The 18,968-nt window shown below is 36.4% G+C and overlaps 1 protein-coding gene across 1 annotated transcript in view; it reads left to right on the forward strand.

Annotated features, from left to right (window-relative positions):
- Window positions 1-18,968, forward strand: part of ANO2 (anoctamin 2) — a gene marked incomplete at its 3' end in the record, with an annotated part of 170,124 nt that overhangs the window by 119,591 nt on the left and 31,565 nt on the right. The window contains exons 13-17 of the mRNA XM_079543930.1: window positions 2,844-2,918; window positions 6,823-7,024; window positions 10,460-10,571; window positions 11,918-11,975; window positions 12,800-12,900. Of these exons, the coding sequence (XP_079400056.1) occupies window positions 2,844-2,918; window positions 6,823-7,024; window positions 10,460-10,571; window positions 11,918-11,975; window positions 12,800-12,900 (548 nt within the window). The remainder of the gene's footprint in view (window positions 1-2,843; window positions 2,919-6,822; window positions 7,025-10,459; window positions 10,572-11,917; window positions 11,976-12,799; window positions 12,901-18,968) is intronic.

Consider the following 18,968-nt stretch of genomic DNA (forward strand, 5'->3'; position numbering starts at 1 on the left):
GCCTCCCTGATGGATACACTGAGTAGGGAAATAGAAACCTACCATTGTGTCCTGGACTTGGGAAATGCATTCTTCAGTATTTCCATCCATGAAGAATTGCAACACCAATTTGCATCTATGTGGGGAGGCAGGCAGTGGACCTTTCAGGTCCTGCTGCAAGGGTATGTGCACTCACCTACTTATCATCATAACTTAGTGGCACATGACCTAGCAGACTGGAATAATCCCAATAACATCAAACTGTACCACTATCTTGATGATCTCATGTTGACGTCTGGAGGCATTAGGAAAGGCAGTAGGTTCATTGATTACTCATCTACAAGAGAACGGGTGGGCTATAAACCCACAGAAGGTGCAAAGACCAGGCCTGTTGGTGAAATTCCTGGGTGTAGTTGGTCAGGGAAGACCAAAGCACTACCCACTGAGATAATAGGCAAGGTCCAAGTGCTCACAGTCCTGACTGCACCAAGCCAGCTTCAAGAGTTTTGGGGTATACTGGGATACTGGCATTACTTTATATTCCACTTAATGCAGCTGCTGAGGCCTTTATATCTATTCACAAAGAAAGATAAAAAACAGGACTGGGAGAGAATAGAACAAGAGGCATTCCAGCAAGCAAAACTAGCAAAACTGTTAAACTAGCCTAGGCTCTTTGGTGATTTTCCTCCTCTGCTCTACCCTTGTGAGGCCCCATCTAGAGAACTACATCCAGGTCTGGTGTCCCAGCACAGGAAAAATGTCAAGCTTTTGGAGAAAGCCCAGAGGAGAGCTACAGAGATAATCAGAGGGTTGGAGCACCTCTCCCATGACGACAGGCTGAAGGAGCAGGCCTTGTTCAGTCTGGAGAAGAGAAGGCTTTGGGGTGATCTCATTATGGCCTTCTAAAATTAAAAAGGGAGATTAGTTTATAAATAGGAGGGAAATAAATATTTTACGCAGATAAATAGTAGTAGGAAAAAGGGGAATGGTTTAAAACAAAGGGAGGGAAGATTTGGGTTAGATGTCAGGGGAAAGTTTTTCACTGAGAGGTGAGTGGAGATGTGCTGAAACACATTGGCTAGAGGGATTGTGGATGCCCTATCCCTGAAGGTGTTCAAGGCCATGTTGGATGAGGGCCTAGTATATTAGTTCCAGTTGAAAGGGAGATGTTTTCTTCAGAGTGTCTGATATGATGCCAGGTGTTTTGATTCTATGAGAAAAACAATGCTGATGTTTATTGTTACTGCTAAGCAGTGTTGTACAGAACCAAGGCCACTCTCAGCAAAGGGCCTAAGAAGCTGGGAGGGAACAGCACTGGGATAGCTGACTTAAACTGTCCAAAGACACATTCTGTACCATAAAATATCATGCAGAAGTTTTGAAAGGGGTGGGAATTCATCTTGCTCTCTTCCATTGCTTCAGGGGCTAGCTGGGCACTGATTGGGGTGGTGACCAATTGCTTCTGCATTATTTATTGTGTGCATTCATAGATATATATGTACAGTCATAACTATTATCCTTTTTCTTTTCTCTATTTTAATAGAGATAAATTATATTTTAATATATTATATTATTAATATATATTATATTATATAATATGTATAATATTATATAATATAAATAAATATAATATATATAATAAATATAATATATATTATATTATATATATTATATTAATATATTATATTTTAATAAATAGTTTTATCTCAACCCATGGGTTCTACTCTGTTTTTATCAATTATCTCTCCCATCCCACTGGGATTCTATGCTCCTATGATCATGTCTTCAGTCTAATTCTACATCTCAGAAAATTCTCTAAAGTAAGTGATTAGAGTATATATTCTATTCCTGCTTGTACTTTAGGAAAGGTTTTTATGAAGTTGTTATACTTATCTATTTTTATTTTTATATAGGTAAATCATATCTTGAAAATGGTTTATTTGAAAATATTAAGCTCAGTTCTTATTCAATACAAATTCATTTAAATTCCAAACAAAATCTGGGCTAACTCCAGTGTAAATGAAATACTCATCCATGTGATTGCAATGGTGCTTCATTGAAATGCAAACAGCAATGGGCTCAGAATCTTTAGTTAACTTGTTTAGTTAAGTTTTAGTTTATCTTAAAGTAACTACCTTATTATTTTATATAGGAGATAGGATTCTCTCCTCTTAAATCTATTTTCATACCTCTTCTTAGATGAGATGGACTTGAGTTTGGGAAAAGTAAAAGTATACAATATTTTACTGATCACAGTTACTTTAAATTATTCAATAATGAGGGAGAAGAAGAAAACAAAGTTGGCTGCAAAAGTTAAAGAGGGTGTTTGCCTTTGTAATTCCTCTGTTCTATAATCCAAGTACTCAAAGAATGATTAGGATATCTCTGCAAGAATTAATTTACTGGCCACATATAGTTAATAAAGCCATTAGACAGAAAATCTGGGTCCAGTGATAGCATTTTTTTCATGATTTCTCCTGAAGTTTTGCAAGAAGCAATTTAAAACGAATGACTGAACCTTACTCTGACTGAAAGTAAATTAAAGTGAATTTTAGGTTCTAATCCTGACATGATGAAATGTGGATATACCTGGTTGCATTTTTTTGCAAATATTATAACCTAGTTACACGTTTTTTCCTGATTTCTCAAGTATTTCCTGTATAGTCTTTCTTAAACTTTTACCATGTTTCTTCCTCAATGTAACGTCTGCTTTAAAATATCAGACTAAATTTTCTAAGTCTTATAATCAACTTCAGTTCTAGAACAGGAGAAGGGAAAGTAAGAACGTTATTCACTGATAGATCTTATGGACTTTAATATTTTCTTTTCCACAGTTCCATAATGGCTATTTTTTTTTGTCACAGGATGGAGAAGACAAATTGACTTGGAATGATCGTATGCCTGGATATGCAGCAAATTTTGGATTGATTTTATTTATGGTAATATAATCTATTTCTCCAAACTTATTAGGTGTGAGGAACTTAGTGATGAGTATCTTGGATGGAAACCTGAATAATACTCTCAAAGATGCTAAAATATACAGATAGCTAGGGTAATGACCTACAGTTGATGAGAAATACATGTCCTACGAGGAAGATTCATAGAGCTTAAAATATGTCTTCAGCTTTATCCACTTTTTTGTTTTTGTGAAATTAATGCATCAATATGGTTTGATTGAAGTGGTTGCAATCCTTAGTGAGTTCTTAAGATGCTCGTCTTTTTTTTTTTTTTTTAAATGAAATTTTGCTCTTCCTGTGCTTCATCCTTGAAAATAGTTGTTCATGAATATTGCTGATAAGTGATGACATAAATGAAGTGCAATTGAGAATCAAGGGATATTTTTCTCTAGTAAGATAGTCCTCATAAAAGTCTAGTAAAGAGACATGATCAAATTTTGAGTTGAATATTTGTTTGTAACTACACATTCCATTTAAAGATTCACAGGTAATATATTTGTGTGACTGAAAATGGAGTTGCAAATATATGAAAAAATGGATGTATTTTTTCAGCATTCTTGAAACCTGTTCTGTATCAAAATGGAAAGTAAGGCTGATTATTTTTTACTGTTCATAGTGCTATGTTTAGTCAGATTATGAAAATGCTTAAAGTTATTTGCCATAACTTGAGTTACCACCACACTGTGACCTCCATGTGTCCTGGTTTCAGCTTGTACAGTGCTGATCATGCATCAGTGTTTGGTTGTTGCTGATCTGTCAGTGTTGCTGACAAATGGGGGAATGCCTTCTCTCAGTGGGGTGGAGTCACTGCCATGATGACATAGTGGCAGGGAGCTGACTACAGTACAACAGCACAAGCTGTGCTGGCCTCTTGCAGCATGCAGGCCATGGATGTTGTGTTCTGTTCTTCTCTTTCCCAACTTTATATAGTGGAGTTTCCCTGAAAATTCTAATCCTGAAAGCTGCTAGCAATTTTCTTATTGCAAGCTTTTTCTCTTTATTTCTCATTTTCAAGCAGAATCCCCTTTCAAGCAGAATGGTGTTTTTTTCTTTCCTGGCCTTTCTCTTCTTTACTAGGCGTACTGGTTTTCTTGTTCAGTTAGTCGTTACACCTGGTTTATAGTTTTATGCCACCAAATAATTCCAATGTTTCCAATTCCAGTTTTACAGGTGCTTTAAAATCTGATCAAAGCTCTTCTGTTTACGTAAAGCCTCTACCTGATTATAGAGGGCACAAGATCCAAACTTGATTAAAGCAGTGCCTTTTGAAAGGATTTTTGAAATAAGTTCACAAATCTTATTTTTGATCAGTAAGATTAGTGGTAGGAGGAGGTCTAGCCCCAGTTGTCCTATACCATTTTTGCTTGTATGTCATTAGTAATAACATGTCACAATTCATAAACTTTGCACTTAGAAAGTATATGTTGCAGCAAAGATTTCTAATGTAGTTATTACATTCTCAGTATCTGCTGCAAGAGAGTAGTCTGGCATCACCTTTCTTTCTGTTACATGTGCTTGACTCAAACAGAAGTAGAAAACCAATTACTGTAATGGCAGAAGAGTTCAGTCTGTTCCTTCTTTTGAATACTACTGCCCTATTACTGCTCACATGGCATAATACTTGACTCTGGAATAGTTCCACTGGAGAACTGTTTGGGCATTAAAATGTTATCTTACTTGGAGGAAGGTATCACTTTAGCCCAGAAAGTTTTGTGCCACGATGATACTTCATCCTCCAATAATATTTTGTTTAAATCTTTTGGTCAAGTTTAAGATTCTGGTATTTGTCTTCCATTAGATGAAATTTCCACTTTCTCTGTTTAGTGATGACTATTCTTATAATGACTGTTCTTCCTGAGCTGTAAAGCTATTATTTATAAGTAGGTGCTCGTGATGGAGTTAGCTGTCTGTGGAGGTCCAGATTGCTCATTGGCTCCAGAATGATGCATGCAAACTTACTTCACTGGTTTTGCTTGCCCATCACAAGAGTAAAAATGTTACAGAAATAAAGAAATACACAGGAAAAATAGGCAGAAAAAAGAATACTTGGAAGGTGATGAAGGGGAAGGAGACTATGATCCAAAGTAAGAAAAATAAAAGCTTCAAGTGACTCTAGAGATGCAAGGTGAATTAGATTACCACAATGCAGTTTTGTTTTACTTTGTCTTATTATCAAGAACAATCTCTCTATGTGGCAAATGGTAGTGGGCAAGTTCAACGGCCAAGTTACATAGTTCTGATCTTTGTGTTCCTGTCATAGTAAGAGCTGTGCATATTGTATACTTGCATGCTTGGCAGAAAAATCAAAAGAACAACCACAAAAAAGTCAACATAATGAAAACTAAAAGAAAAGGAAAGAAACTTTCATTCAGAATATTGTATATTGAGATTCTTATTCTTTAGACTAAGATTTGAATGAAAAATATTATCATGAAGAAAATATTTTAAGTCATCTGTATTTAATTTAACATTAATGAATGATTCCTTTAAATAAATAAAACACGACAAATTTATAAATTTAACATTTTATCACAGTTTTCTCAGGAAAACTGTTTTGAATTCTGCCTGATATCTTCACATTTTTGTTCACTTCATAATGAATACTATTATGCAAAATTTGCCTAGCTTTTCTCTGCAACCTGTAAAAACTAGCTCTTAATCCTGTTCTGGTTCTTTTGATCTAGTACTATTCATGAGTCAATCTTTCTCTGTATGCAGAGAATCACAGAATCATAGAATTGCTCAGGTTGGAAAAGACCTTCAAGAGCAAATCCAACTGCAGCCTAACCATACTACCCTAACAGCCCTCTGTTAAATCATGTCCCTGAGCATCACATCCAAACAGTTTTCAGACACATCCAGTGATGGTGACTCAACCACCTCCCTGGGGAGCCTATTCCCCAATTAGTGCTAAACCAATTCAGATTCAATAAAGTTTTACCGAGTCATTAAAATTAATAGATAAATTTTGCTGAACTTGTGCTTTGAACCTTGGCTCCTAGGCCCACTGAAATAATTACAATAGTCTGATCATTCATATTTAAGCAGTCTTTTTTTTTCTGAGGATCTTAAGATATTTTACATATAATAACGAATACCCACTAGAAAGGCAAAAACGGAAAGGGAAAATATATCTTCCCTCTCTTTCTTGATATGACTATGAATATTGGCTATTTTTTAATTGTTATTGTTTTAAATTGATCTTTTCTTGTGTATTTTGGAGATTTTCTTTAACTGGTACAACACAGACTTGTGAAAATCAAATTCTTCTTGTGAGAATTCGACTTTTAGTCGAAGTGCTAAATTTTCTCATCTCACGGGTCAGAGTCAGCCCCTGAAGAATCCCAGGATAACAGCTGATTTTTAGGACAGAAATGTGAGATTAATCTCTAACTGTGTTTTATCTTAAAAATAATAGTAGGGGAAATATATGTTTTAATTTGTAGCAATAGAATTGCTATCATAAAGTAGCACTTCTGCAGGACCTCCTTCCCTGGCTTCACATATATGTAGGTCCTTCCTTCCAAACCACCAGAACCTATTGGCAGGAAAAAGATTTTTTAATACTGTTAATATCTGCATTTAAACCTGAACCGTCTGAGTTTCATGAGCACAGAGTGGATAATTTCTGGAGCTTTAATCTCAGAGGACATGCACTATTTTAGGAATTGTTGTGTTAGCTTATAATTCTGCATCCATTTTTTTTTATTATGTCCCTATTAGTTTTGAATTCTCAAATTTTAGTTTAATTATACCTTTATTATTGTATTGCTTGAAGAAATAACCACAGAGTTCTAAGTCATAGAACAAACTAAACATATAATTCAGTGCTTCTGTTTAAAAGCAAGTATCATAATTAAACTAACATGTGTATATTTCTTTACAGATTACACTGACATTTTCTGCTGTATTTGGTGTGATCGTATACCGCATTACTACATCAGCAGCTTTGTCATTCAGCACAAATGAGACAACCAGGTCAAATGTTCGAGTGACTGTGACTGCGACTGCTGTCATCATAAATCTCATTGTCATACTTATACTTGATGAAATTTATGGAGCTGTTGCCAAATGGCTGACAGAAATTGGTAAAGCTAAGTCACCATATTCCTCGTAATCTAGCAGATTTACATAAATTAGCTCTGTTATGGTTTAATGAAGCTCATACAATCATTCAGGCCAAAACTGTATCCAGATTTCCAGCTTTCATATAACTGAAAAGTTACAAACTGTGCATGATCTGAGCAATTTTGTCAACTGCACCTGCCTTGACAAGAAATGGCACAGTTTTTAGGGCATGACATTGCTGTGTGGAAAGAGTAAAAAGAAAAGAAGTTGAGGCTTCTCCTACTGTCAGGTTCCAGACAAAAGCTGGGAAATCTGCTGTGTATGTGGGGCAAGTGCAGAAGGAAATCATCAGCCTTGAGAAAGTGTACAGCTCTGAGTCGTGAGAGAAAGAAGAATTTCTTTCTTGCTTTCAGATAATTCTCCCTATCACTTTACATTTCTTTCTAATCTTGGTAGCTTTATTCAAGTAGCATTCCTAATTAACCACAAGGTGTTTTGTTTAAGAAGGATCCAGTGAGTAAACAAACATCTATTATTACAAATTACCTATGTTAGAAAATTCATTCAGTCAACTTTCTCCAGTGCATGTCTCAGATGCCAACTGTAATAAATTTTTTTTTTTTAAAGACAATTCATTAATGGTGATAAATGTTTACATTATGAACTTTCATTGTGCTGCACAGAGCAAGACATGCTTAATTTTCTTTTTACACTGCAGCTAACGTAAAAACTTCTTGGGTAAGAGGAATAGGTCTTGACAACATAGGGTTCTATTGCAACACCAAACGTTGTCAGTGCTTTGGGTGAAAAATTAAGTACATCTGTTAGCACAAGAATAGTACCACTGATTGCATTCTTCATAAGATCAAAATAATTCATCTGCTTCTGTACACAGCAAAGCAAGGCAATGACACCTCTTTCTTCCAGATCATAACAGCAGAAGTGCAGATTATATCCTCATATTGTAAAGTTAACATGTTACCTTCATTAAGCAGATAATGACAGACTTGATTTAGAACTCATTTGCTCACTCTGAATTTCAACAAGATTAAAAAAGGATTAGTCAAATGGAGACAAATTTAAAGCTTCTTGTGTTTGTGACTTACAAAGGCAGTAATGTATTTGGTGAGCTAAGGCCCACACCAGATATCTGTGCTCATTCTTCACCTGGAAAGTTTCAGATACCTTTTTTTTTTTTTTTTTTTTTGTGTGTGTGTGTGTGTGTGTGTAACGTGCTGCACAACCATTTATTATGAGTATATTGGGTTTGTTTGGAGAATTTTCTCTCTTCCTAATGCATCTATTCCAGCTTAACCCATTTATTGCATAATGGGCTCTTTCAACTATAGGGTAAATTCTGTGCATACTTCTAATGGTAACAACATATCTGAAAGTGGGGAGGGAGTAAGGAACTGAATGAGTCTCTGGAACCATATATGGTGTGCAAATTTTTGTCCAATGGCTCATCTCATCTTTGTGAGAGTTCTGCACAAGCCAAAAGCCAGAGTTTCTCTCCCTCAGTTTAAAAACTGCAGTGCTGTTACTGGATATTCCTGTTGCCCTGAGCAGTTCTATGGATCTATCCATCTTATGGCATCATCCACAAATTTTTCAAATTGTTTGAAAACTTAATTTGGGTTTTCTATACAAATAGATAAAGGGTAGCTCATCATAGCACATGCTGAGTTTTTATGAGAATATGGTTGAAAAGGTCACAAATAACATCAGGCTGTGGGACTCATAAGCATTTTGTTATTTCTTTAGTATTCAAATAAATGTTTCTTTCTCCCTTTTTAAAAGAAATAAAATATGAATAAATAAATAAAAACTAATTGCACAAGCATAGCACTATTTTTAATGAAATTGTTAAGCTAGAGCTCTGGATTTGTCTCATCAATTCTGCTACAGAATTTCAGTTAAGAACTTAGCATAGTAAAATTATCTCCTCTCACATTAATTGAAAGCTCACAATGAGCATAGCAGTACAAAATCTAACTCAGATATAATCTTTAAATGAATATCTCATTATAGAAAAAAGGCATAAACATATTTTTGTGAAAGAAAATCTATGTGCTTTGTTTTCATCATTCATGAACTGAAAGTATTAATGCTTTCTTCAACTGTTTAACTGATATATGCATTAATATATGAAGGTTGCTCCAAAGTAATGCCTCTTATTTTATTAGATTGATCCATGACATCTGAGGCGGACGTTAATGGTGTGACAGTAGATTTTGAACCTCCCAACAGTATTCTGATATATATTTTGTCAATGTGTGACTGATGGCAGCAGAAAAGGGCAATTGGACAAAATGTTGGCTGACATAGAAGGGTGAAGGAAAAGTGTGCAACTGAATTCCTCCATGGAAAAAGTTGCATCCATTCACATTCAGCAGCACTTACCAACTGTTTATGAAGAGCAAACAGTGGATGTCAGCGCAGCGAAATTTGGATGACATAGTCAACATTTTCCTAGAAGCTATGCCATCATAACATCTGTGAAACAATGGGTCATCACCTCAGGTGCAGATTTTTATGACAGCCAAAAATACATAGCTAAAACGACTATATTGAAAAATAGAGTTTTGCAGCTGAGAATCTACTCTATAAAACAGTGTTGTGTTTTTTGTATCTGTTGTAGTTTCTACTGAAATAAATAGGAGGTATTACTTTTAGAGTTCCCTACACACACACACTTTACATATATATGTACATATACATTAAGTTGAATAACAAGAACTAATTATTTTTTTTTCTTTAGACTCTAGATAGCTAGTAGAACTGTGTAAATAGAAGTTGTATCTTTATCATGTTTATATATCTTTATCATTTTCTCCTCCCTCCCTCCATTTTATTGCTGTTTTTTACCAATATACACCTTATATTAATAAAATATATCTAATACTATTATATATTTAATCATAAATGTCAGAGTGCTTGAAGGTCTTAGCTAAGATTTCACAGACATGTCCTGAAGCAGAGGAAGCTGATGTGGTCTGCCTAGATTTATCACAGCACAGTTAAAAAGATGAGAAAACAACTGAGGTATTGTCAGATTCAGGCAAGCTATCAGGATTTGTTGGTTTTGATAATACTGTACTGCATAGACAACCTTAAGCAACTTGAAATCAAGTTTATTATGTTGTCATCATTAAAGTTTCTACCAAAGCATCTTTAATTTCTATCTGGAAGATTGGAAAGACTCTCTGGAAATCCAGAGTCAGATGGTGAAGAAGTTAAAGTGCTTTAAAAGAAAATTAAAATGATGAAATAAAAAAACAGTGTGAATCTGAAGTTTGTAGTTTAGTATTGTATTTGGGGATATCATGGATGTTTACATATTTACTAACTGATTAATTAATTTCTCTGGTTTGCTGCTTTCTTTTTTTTTATTTTTTTATTTTTTTCTTTCTTTCTTTCTTTTTTTTTTTCTTTTTCTTTTTTAACTTCTCCAGAGATACCAAAAACAGAGAAAACTTTTGAGGAGAGACTGATTTTGAAGGCATTCCTATTGAAGTTTGTGAATTCATATGCACCAATTTTTTATGTTGCCTTTTTTAAAGGAAGGTAAGGACAAATGTCTTTTGTGTATTTATATATGGATAGATGGATAGAACGATGTGCATATAGACATGAACACAGATTTGGATTTGTGTTCAAAAATACAAAGACCCACCTAACTAATTTTGATTTGGGCCACCCTCACCAATTACAACAAAAATTGTCTAAGCCTACCTCTTGAATGAGAGGGCCTGACGTTAAGTGCTATTTTAACTGCTGTTCATTCTTTCTTCAAAGTAGAGCATTGTTCTGAAAGGCAGTTGTTTTAGTTTTCGTACTAAGAATAACCCACAGCTTAGAAACTAATTTCTTTCAGTGTAAAAATGGGGGTCTGTGAATGAATGCTAATTCTCACTTGTGTTCACTTTTCAACTTTTGGAAATTTTTTCATGAACCACTATGTTCCAGTTTGGTTTAAAATTTTGGAACTATTTTCCCTATTACTTTCTTCACATTTTGCACTATTAACCCAAGTTAAATTACAACGTAGTCAACTGGAAGTTGAATATTTTGGCAAATAAACTGATTGACCAAAAAACTAATTCAGCTCTTCTGCTAAATGAAGTGTTACTTCCTATGGGTCTAGGATCATTTTCCTTTGGGATGCAATTATCCACAGCATTTCACATGCTTTTGAATGGGAAACTTAAAATAACTGTTTGCTAAAACTTCAGCAAAAGTATGAAAAGCATCATCTGAATTCTGCTTTGTATCAATTTACATTCCTTTTGGGGGCTCTAAAGTTAGTTAATCTATATTGTTCACTAATCCTATGCAGCATCATTCATTTAGGAATCAATGATAAAATTTACCAGAAGATGTAAATATTATAAAACATTAATGAAAAATATTTCTGACTTCTCTCTTTTCTAACCATTTTTTGGTGTCATATGGTCATAATAAAGTCGATTTCATTGTTTCTCCGAATTCAGTGAAAAGAACATTGACCCAATTTAGTCAGAAGAACCTTGATTATACATAGATGTGTAATAATGTCCTCCTTTCAGGGCATTACTCAGATGCCAAGAGCATGTGATTTAGAATACATATTTCCAGTTTCATCTGTGATCTCCAATCAAGGGAGAGAGAATTTTGTTCTTAGCACAGAAAAATATTCTAGTTTTATCCATTTTCTAGTTTTATCCATTTTCTAATTATTTTGTCGATATGTAGTAGGAAAAGTGTATAGGTATAACACTTTGAAAAAAAATTCAAATAATTGAAGTTTTCAGTCTTTTACATTTCATTAATTGAAGCATCCAGTTCTGAAGTGTTTTAGCTATTATGAAATAACAGTTATGTTGCTGATGTTAACTTTTTATTTCTTTATTTTATATTGTCATCACTTTCAGATTTGTTGGCCGTCCTGGTCATTATGTGTATGTGTTTGATGGTTATCGAATGGAAGAAGTAAGTACACAAGAAACTGAAAAAAGAATTGAAGCAGGTGCATTTACAGTGCTTCAGTGGAATCCAGACAGTGAGGGAAAAATAGAACACTTACTGAGAACTAGTTTATCAATTTGTTAAAACTTCAACATAAATGAATATGCCGCCAGTTTTCCCTCTGTCAGTTGTATGTTGTCTTTTTCTGCAGTTTTGACATCCTTCTTAGGTGAGGCTTCACAATTTATCTGTTTCACAGTCACTAAGATGCAAACGTTATATGATTTGATGAAGACCCTTCCAAAGCCTGTGGTAGTACTAGCCTGGGTTCTTATTCCATAAATTACCAGAAACCTAGTGATTTTAATAGCCTAAAACAATGGCCATTTAGTACAAATCCATAAAATTTTCCCCAAACTTTCCTTTAGTACTGCTGTGAGTATCCCCTTGAAAGGCAACAGACTTACCCAGGGTTTTATTGCAAAGTTTATGGATAAGCCTTTGAAAGATTGAAGATTTCCTCTTCCCTTGGGTGACATCAGGTTGGAAGAGTATTGGTGATACTGCATTATGGTTATTACATTGATTATACAGTAAATATTTGAAAAGCAAATATGTAGCCCAGGGGCACAATTAACTATTTCACTGCTTTGCGTATTTTCTGTAATGTGGTTTTATGAGTAGAGTTAAAATACCTTGTTAAGGATAGATTGCACTGATGAATGAGTTCTGCACATGTGCAGAAATTCGTGCAGGTTTAGAGGGGGCTCATATGGACTCTCCTAAGTGGATACTTTAAAATTAATTGTCTTATTTCCTTCACACTCTACATTTTTGTTTAATTACAGTGTGCTCCAGGAGGCTGTTTGATGGAACTCTGTATTCAGCTTAGCATCATTATGCTTGGAAAACAATTGATTCAAAACAATCTGTTTGAAATTGGAATCCCGTGCGTATCCCAGCATTATCTGTTTCCACACTTTATTCCTATGACACAGTAAATTACAGGCTTGATCTTTATTCAGCTGAGTGGGTGTTTTACCACTGACTTCAGTGGTTTCTAATTGAATGTGATGATAAATCATATTTTCGATTGTGATGGAATGACTATATTTTATGTTGAATGATTGGCTATATTTGCAGTAAATGTCTGAAAGAAAATGATTGAATATACTACATAATTTATCTAAATTCATTTTAGAAACCTGGGAAAACAGAGAAGGCATGATAGATCACTTGCGAGTTTTTAGAGAAGCTTTCACAGTAGCAGCACTGAATACAAATTAGTATAAGGTAGAGGAGAAATGGTCTGGAGAGCAAGTTTCTAAAGCAAGTTTCTAAAAGGTATTAAAATATATTACTTGATCTATGACTGTTTTAAAGGTTTACATGTGAAGTCCACACACTTCAAATTTGCCTCTATGTCCCTGTGAATGACAGAGGAGGCAGAGAATACGGGAGATAATGCTGTGCTGTTCAGCAGCTAACTAAAACACGGTGCTCCCTGCACAGTGTCATGTGCTCCAAACACACATGTGAAATCTCTTTGTGTGTCTGCAGTGCCAAGGGGATCTTCAGGTAGGAAAATCCACTGAGAATGTCCTGCTCCTGCCTCTTAAGAGGTTTTGTTTCTGTTAAGTGCATCATCCCTATTGATGGCAGTGCTCTGTGAATTGTATTAGGTGAAGAGTCTGGCTTAGGTACATACCTCAGCCCCAGTGAAGTTAGACTATTTTCATTAGTTTACATAGCTGTTGAATCACATCACTACTGAAGGTATTGATGATACTAATGAGACACCAAAATGAGTGATGCTTAGAAGGTTATGAACTACTTAAAAAGTGAGCCCTTTACCTCCCCTTTCCTGTCAAGATAGTTTAACAGTAATTTAAATGTAGAGAAAAACTTCCCGAACAAATCAAATATGCATTATGGATGGTTTATTTATTCTTGCATCAAAGTTCACAAGGAACGACTGTTTTCTGTCTACACCTCATTGAGTTTGCGGTTTATTTTGATAAAAGAGTGGCAAGTTGTTCCCAAAATATCTGACATGCTGAAGGCTTAAAAAATCCTCAGTGTAAACCTGGTGTGATGTTTTTTCCCCAAAAAACTTACTTGGCTGGACTTTTCTAATGAGAATTTTATGATGTTAAAAATACTGTATTTATTATCTTTGATTCATGAAAGCAGAGGCTGATTCAGTCAAAACAGAATACTATTGTCAAACTGTTTCTCAATTCCAAGACTACATCTGTTAGTGGAAATTTCATCCCATTTTTCTCTGCTTTCTGCTTTCTCACTGCTGACTCCAACTTATAGTGACCTCTTTTTTTTTAAAACTGACTAGGAGTTTAAAAACAATCGTGCTTTCATCCTCTCCTTCCCAGCTAAATACTTCATTTCAGTCACCTTGTCATCATGAAATAAACACATCTGGTTTTCCTTTGCTGCTCTGTATTCTCATGCAAATCGAGAGGGTATCTATATATCTTATCACTGAAATTATTTACAACAGGGGGAGCGCTGTGCTTTACTGAGCAATTGAGCTCATTAAATTAACAATTCATTTCTGCTTGGGTTGGAAGGGACCTTACCAACTTCACCAACTGCCAGATTGAGTCCTAGACCAGGACTGGGGCTGCCCAGGGCCCCATGCAACCTGGACTTAAACACTCCCAGAGATGGGGCATCCGCAACCTCTCTGGGCAACCTGTTCCAGCACCTTACCACTCTCTCTGTAAAAAACTTCCCCCTGACACCTAATCTAAGTCTTCCTTCCTTTAATTTAAAACAAATCTCCCTTGTTCTATCACTATCTACCTATGTAAAAAGTTGATTTCCCTCACATTTATAAACTCCCTTTAAACACTGGAAGGCTGCAGTGAACTCCCCTGCAGCCTTTTCTTTTCCCAGCTAAAGAAGACAAATTCCTTTAGCCTGTCTTTGTAGGAGAGGAGCTCCAGCACCTCTTTGGATCCTCTTTATTGCTCTTCTTGGACCCTCTCCAAAAGTTCCACATCTTTCCTGTTTTGGAGGCCCCAGACATAGACACAGTACTCCAGCTGGAGCCTCACCAAGGCTGAAGAAAGGGGCGTAATTACTTCACTTGCCCTGCAGGCCACTCCTCTTCTGATGGAACCCAGGACAACATTGGCTTTCTGGGCTGCAAGTGCACACTGCTGGCTCATGATATCTTTTTCATCAACCAAGACTCCTAAGTCCTTCTCGGCAGGGTGGCTGAGGATTTTTTCTCCCGGTTTGTATACGTATCTGGGATTACCTAAACCCAGATGCAAAAGCTTGCACTTTGCTTCATTGAACCTCATTATGTTCACAGGGTCCCTCTGGATGACATCCTTTCCTTCTGCTGTATCAACTACACTACTCAGCTTCATCAGCAAACTTGCCGAGGGTGCGCTCAGTCACTGTCCTGCACTCAAAAACACTCAGAGACACACTTTCAGTATGGATGAGACAGATTTTCAGAGGGCTGGCCACAAAGATGCTAGGCACATATGAATACAGACCAATAGGAACTCCAGACATGCTTATCTGTTGCGCAAACATGGTTTCTAGCATGTCTGTTTCTCATATGCTCTATCTATGCCTGCTTCTGTTAGAAGATGCAACAGGTATGTACATAAACACAAACCATTCTCTAGCCTCTGGCTTCCTTGCCTGCTTTCCTAATACATTCTGGTTTTTTCTGCTCTGCTACCTCTTCTGCTTGATCATGAGATTCCTGTCTAACCTCATCTCCTACGTTAGACAATTCTTCATCTACCATTAAGGGTTTTCTGCTTTTGTTTTCTTCCCAAGGTATAGTGTAATAATAGGGTTCTTCTTCCATTTCCCAGTGTCTACTTTCATTCAGGCAGTGCAGTGCAACAAATTGTCCTGTAGCAGAAAGATGGATCACTCTTTTCTATCTCCAGTTTTAGCAGCTGTGATTTTTATCCTTTACTTAGTGTCTGTTCGGAAGTGACTGAGAGACACTTTAAATAAGATGAATTCTTCCATTGCCTCCCTGCATTTTCACTGAGGTCAGAGTGTTAAGTGTTGCAATCAGCATTACACATATGGAAAGGTGGAAGGGACACCATAAATGGTGATTTATTCTTCAGAATCTGGAATTGTCCTCTAGGTGTCTATAACAAGGAATTATCTCTCTGCTAAACTATATAGTGACCCAGATCAAAAAGGTTTTCTTCTTCATCAAAATCCAAAGATTTCTGAATTTGTTTCCAAACCCAGAAAAGTTTAATTGATTTGCTGAAGATCACAAAGCCTTACTCCCATTTTCTACCTCTTTCAACTGAAAAAAAATATAAAAAAATACAACTACTCAGACTAAAGACTGAGTTTATTAGCAGCAGCCATTCATTATGCCTCTAGCACATCAAATGCTCAAGCAGTTGGGAACCATCATTTGAGGTGTTCCTTATGGCTTGTCAGTGCTGACTCAACAGCTATGGAATTAAACTTCACATAGCAGTTCTGTATTGTTCAGGGTCATTGGAACACACACTTGCCTTTTCTCGTTATGTTTCTGTGATAAAGGATAATAAAAAAGGCTTTTTTAAGTATGTTAACAATAAAAGGAAGACTAGGGAGAATGTGGCTCCCCTACTACCCTACAGGAGGGTGTTCTGGTAACGGGGGGATGCTGAGAAGGCGGAGATACTGAATGCCTTCTTTGCTTTTGTCTTCAGAGAAAAAGCTCCCCCTCAGGAATCCCAGGCCCTGGAGGTTAGTGAGAGGGTCCGGGGAATGGAAGACTTCCCTATAGTCAGAGAAGAGGCAGTCCGAGAGCGTCTAGGCAACACCAATGTTCACAAATCCGTGGGACCCGATGGGATGCATCCATGGGTGCTGAGGGAGCTGGCAGAGCTGATTGCTGAACCTCTCTCAATCATCTTTGAGCGGTCTTGAAGAATGGGGGAGGTTCCTGAAGACTGGAGGATAACCAATGTCATTCCGGTCTTCAAAGGAAGATCCAAGTAATTACAGGCCAGTCAACCTCACCTCCGTTTCTGTAAAGGTGACGGAACAGCTTGTGCTGAATGCCATCTCCAGACAACTGGAAGAAAAGGGGGTTATCAGGAGTAGTCAGCATGGGTTCAACAGGGGGAGGTCATGCTTGACCAACCTGGTAGCCTTCTACAATGCTGTCACTGGCTGGGTGGATGGGGGGAGAGCAGTGGATGTAGTCTGCCTTGACTTCAGCAAGGCATTTGATACTGTCCCCCACGACATCCTTATAACAAAGCTGAGGAAGTGTGGGATAGATGAGTGGACAATGAGGTGGGTTGAGAACTGGCTGACTGGCAGAGCACAGAGGGTCATCGTTGGCGGTGCAGAGTCCGGTTGGAGACCTGTAACTAGCGGTGTTCCTCAGGGGTCGGTGCTGGGTTCGGTCTTGCTCAACATCTTCATCAGTGACCTTGATGAGGGGATAGTGGCCACCCTCAGCAAGTTTGCTGATGATGCGAAGAGGGAGGATTGGCTGACACACCTGAAGGCTGTGCTGCCAATCAGCAAGACCTGAAAGACGTGACTTGCTGGTGTTTTAAACCTTTCCGCAATTTCTTTTCCCATTTCTGCATTGAAGAATACCACAACAGTTAGATTAACGTAACAGTGTTAGAATTATTGGAGCTGGAATTCAGAAGTTCTACGGACATTACTATCCAATGGTTCACTCAGATTTGTCACATACCATAATTCTTTTTCTTTTTCCATGCAAATTGTCCTGCTGCAGGTCTGGAGAACCTTAAACTAAAGTACTTTTCTTCTGTTCTGAATTTCTCCACTTGCTGGGGAAAAAAATATATAAATAAAAATAAGAAGCAAACACACACACGCACACACACAGAAAAAAAAAGAAAACAAAAAAGCAGAAAACAAAGCAAAAAAGAAAAGAAAACAACCAAACAAAAAAAAAAAAAACAAAAAAGAAAACAAAAAAGAAAAAATAACAAGAAAACAAACAAAAAAAGAAAACAAAAAAACCCCACGAGATAAAATAAAATAAAAAATATATTTTATTACTCTCTGTCCACGACCTTTATGATATACTCTCTAGGAAAAATCCTGGTCCTATTAAAGTCAATCACAAAATTCCCTTTTATTTCAGTGTAACAGCAATTTTGGCCTCTTAATCAAAATTTGTCTCTGTCACTAATTTCAGAAAGCTCTTAACTATGATGGATGAGAATGCCAAGAGATAATGAAATCAATTTAAAGCCACACCATAGCTGCCATGTTGTATGTTGCATTTCACCAAAAATTATTCTTAATTAATGGGGTAACTTGCTGCCTTTTTTTTTTTTTTTTTTTTTTTTTTTTTTTTTTAACTCAATACTTAACAAACACAGCTGAAGCTTCCATAGAATTTAGGAATTTTGGGTGGACCAGCAAAGAATGACTTGTAGATGAGGATGTGAAATTTAAGTACTTTGATTCTCTTCTTGCCTTCTTCTTGTATCCTCTGCCCATTAATATGAGAAGTTCTTTCATTATGTGCACATACTGCAGGAATATGAAGAAAACATCACACTCTCAGTGCTCTTTCCCCATAGCAGCAAACAGGAGAATCTGAGTCACTGAACTTCCTTCTTCTCTAGATAAAGGTGCTCCAGCTACTCAATTTCTATCTAGTTTTCTCACTCTAAAATTTACTAGTTTTCTACAAAAGAAAAAGCATTAACAGAAAGAATAACCTTAAAAGCATTTGATAGAAATATGCATTCATCTGCGGTGTCTGGATTCTGGGGATTTTCTGTCTTTACTTCTTCCCAGTTTTTCTCTATCACTGTTCAATCCACTTCCATCCACTTTTGCCTAGTTTGGAAGATTTCCACTGCTTATTAGGCCATAGTGAGATACTTTTAAAAAACAATGTGTGTGGACCCTACGGAAAATGTCTTCGTATGTTTTGAGGCAAAAGATTATTCTATTATGTTCCCAGTGCAAATTATCGAGGGAAAAAAGACTATTCACCCACTAAAGTTG

The sequence above is a fragment of the Tetrao urogallus genome (genome assembly GCF_951394365.1).
Source record: "Tetrao urogallus genome assembly, chromosome: 1".
NCBI classification, from domain to species: Eukaryota; Metazoa; Chordata; class Aves; order Galliformes; family Phasianidae; genus Tetrao; species Tetrao urogallus.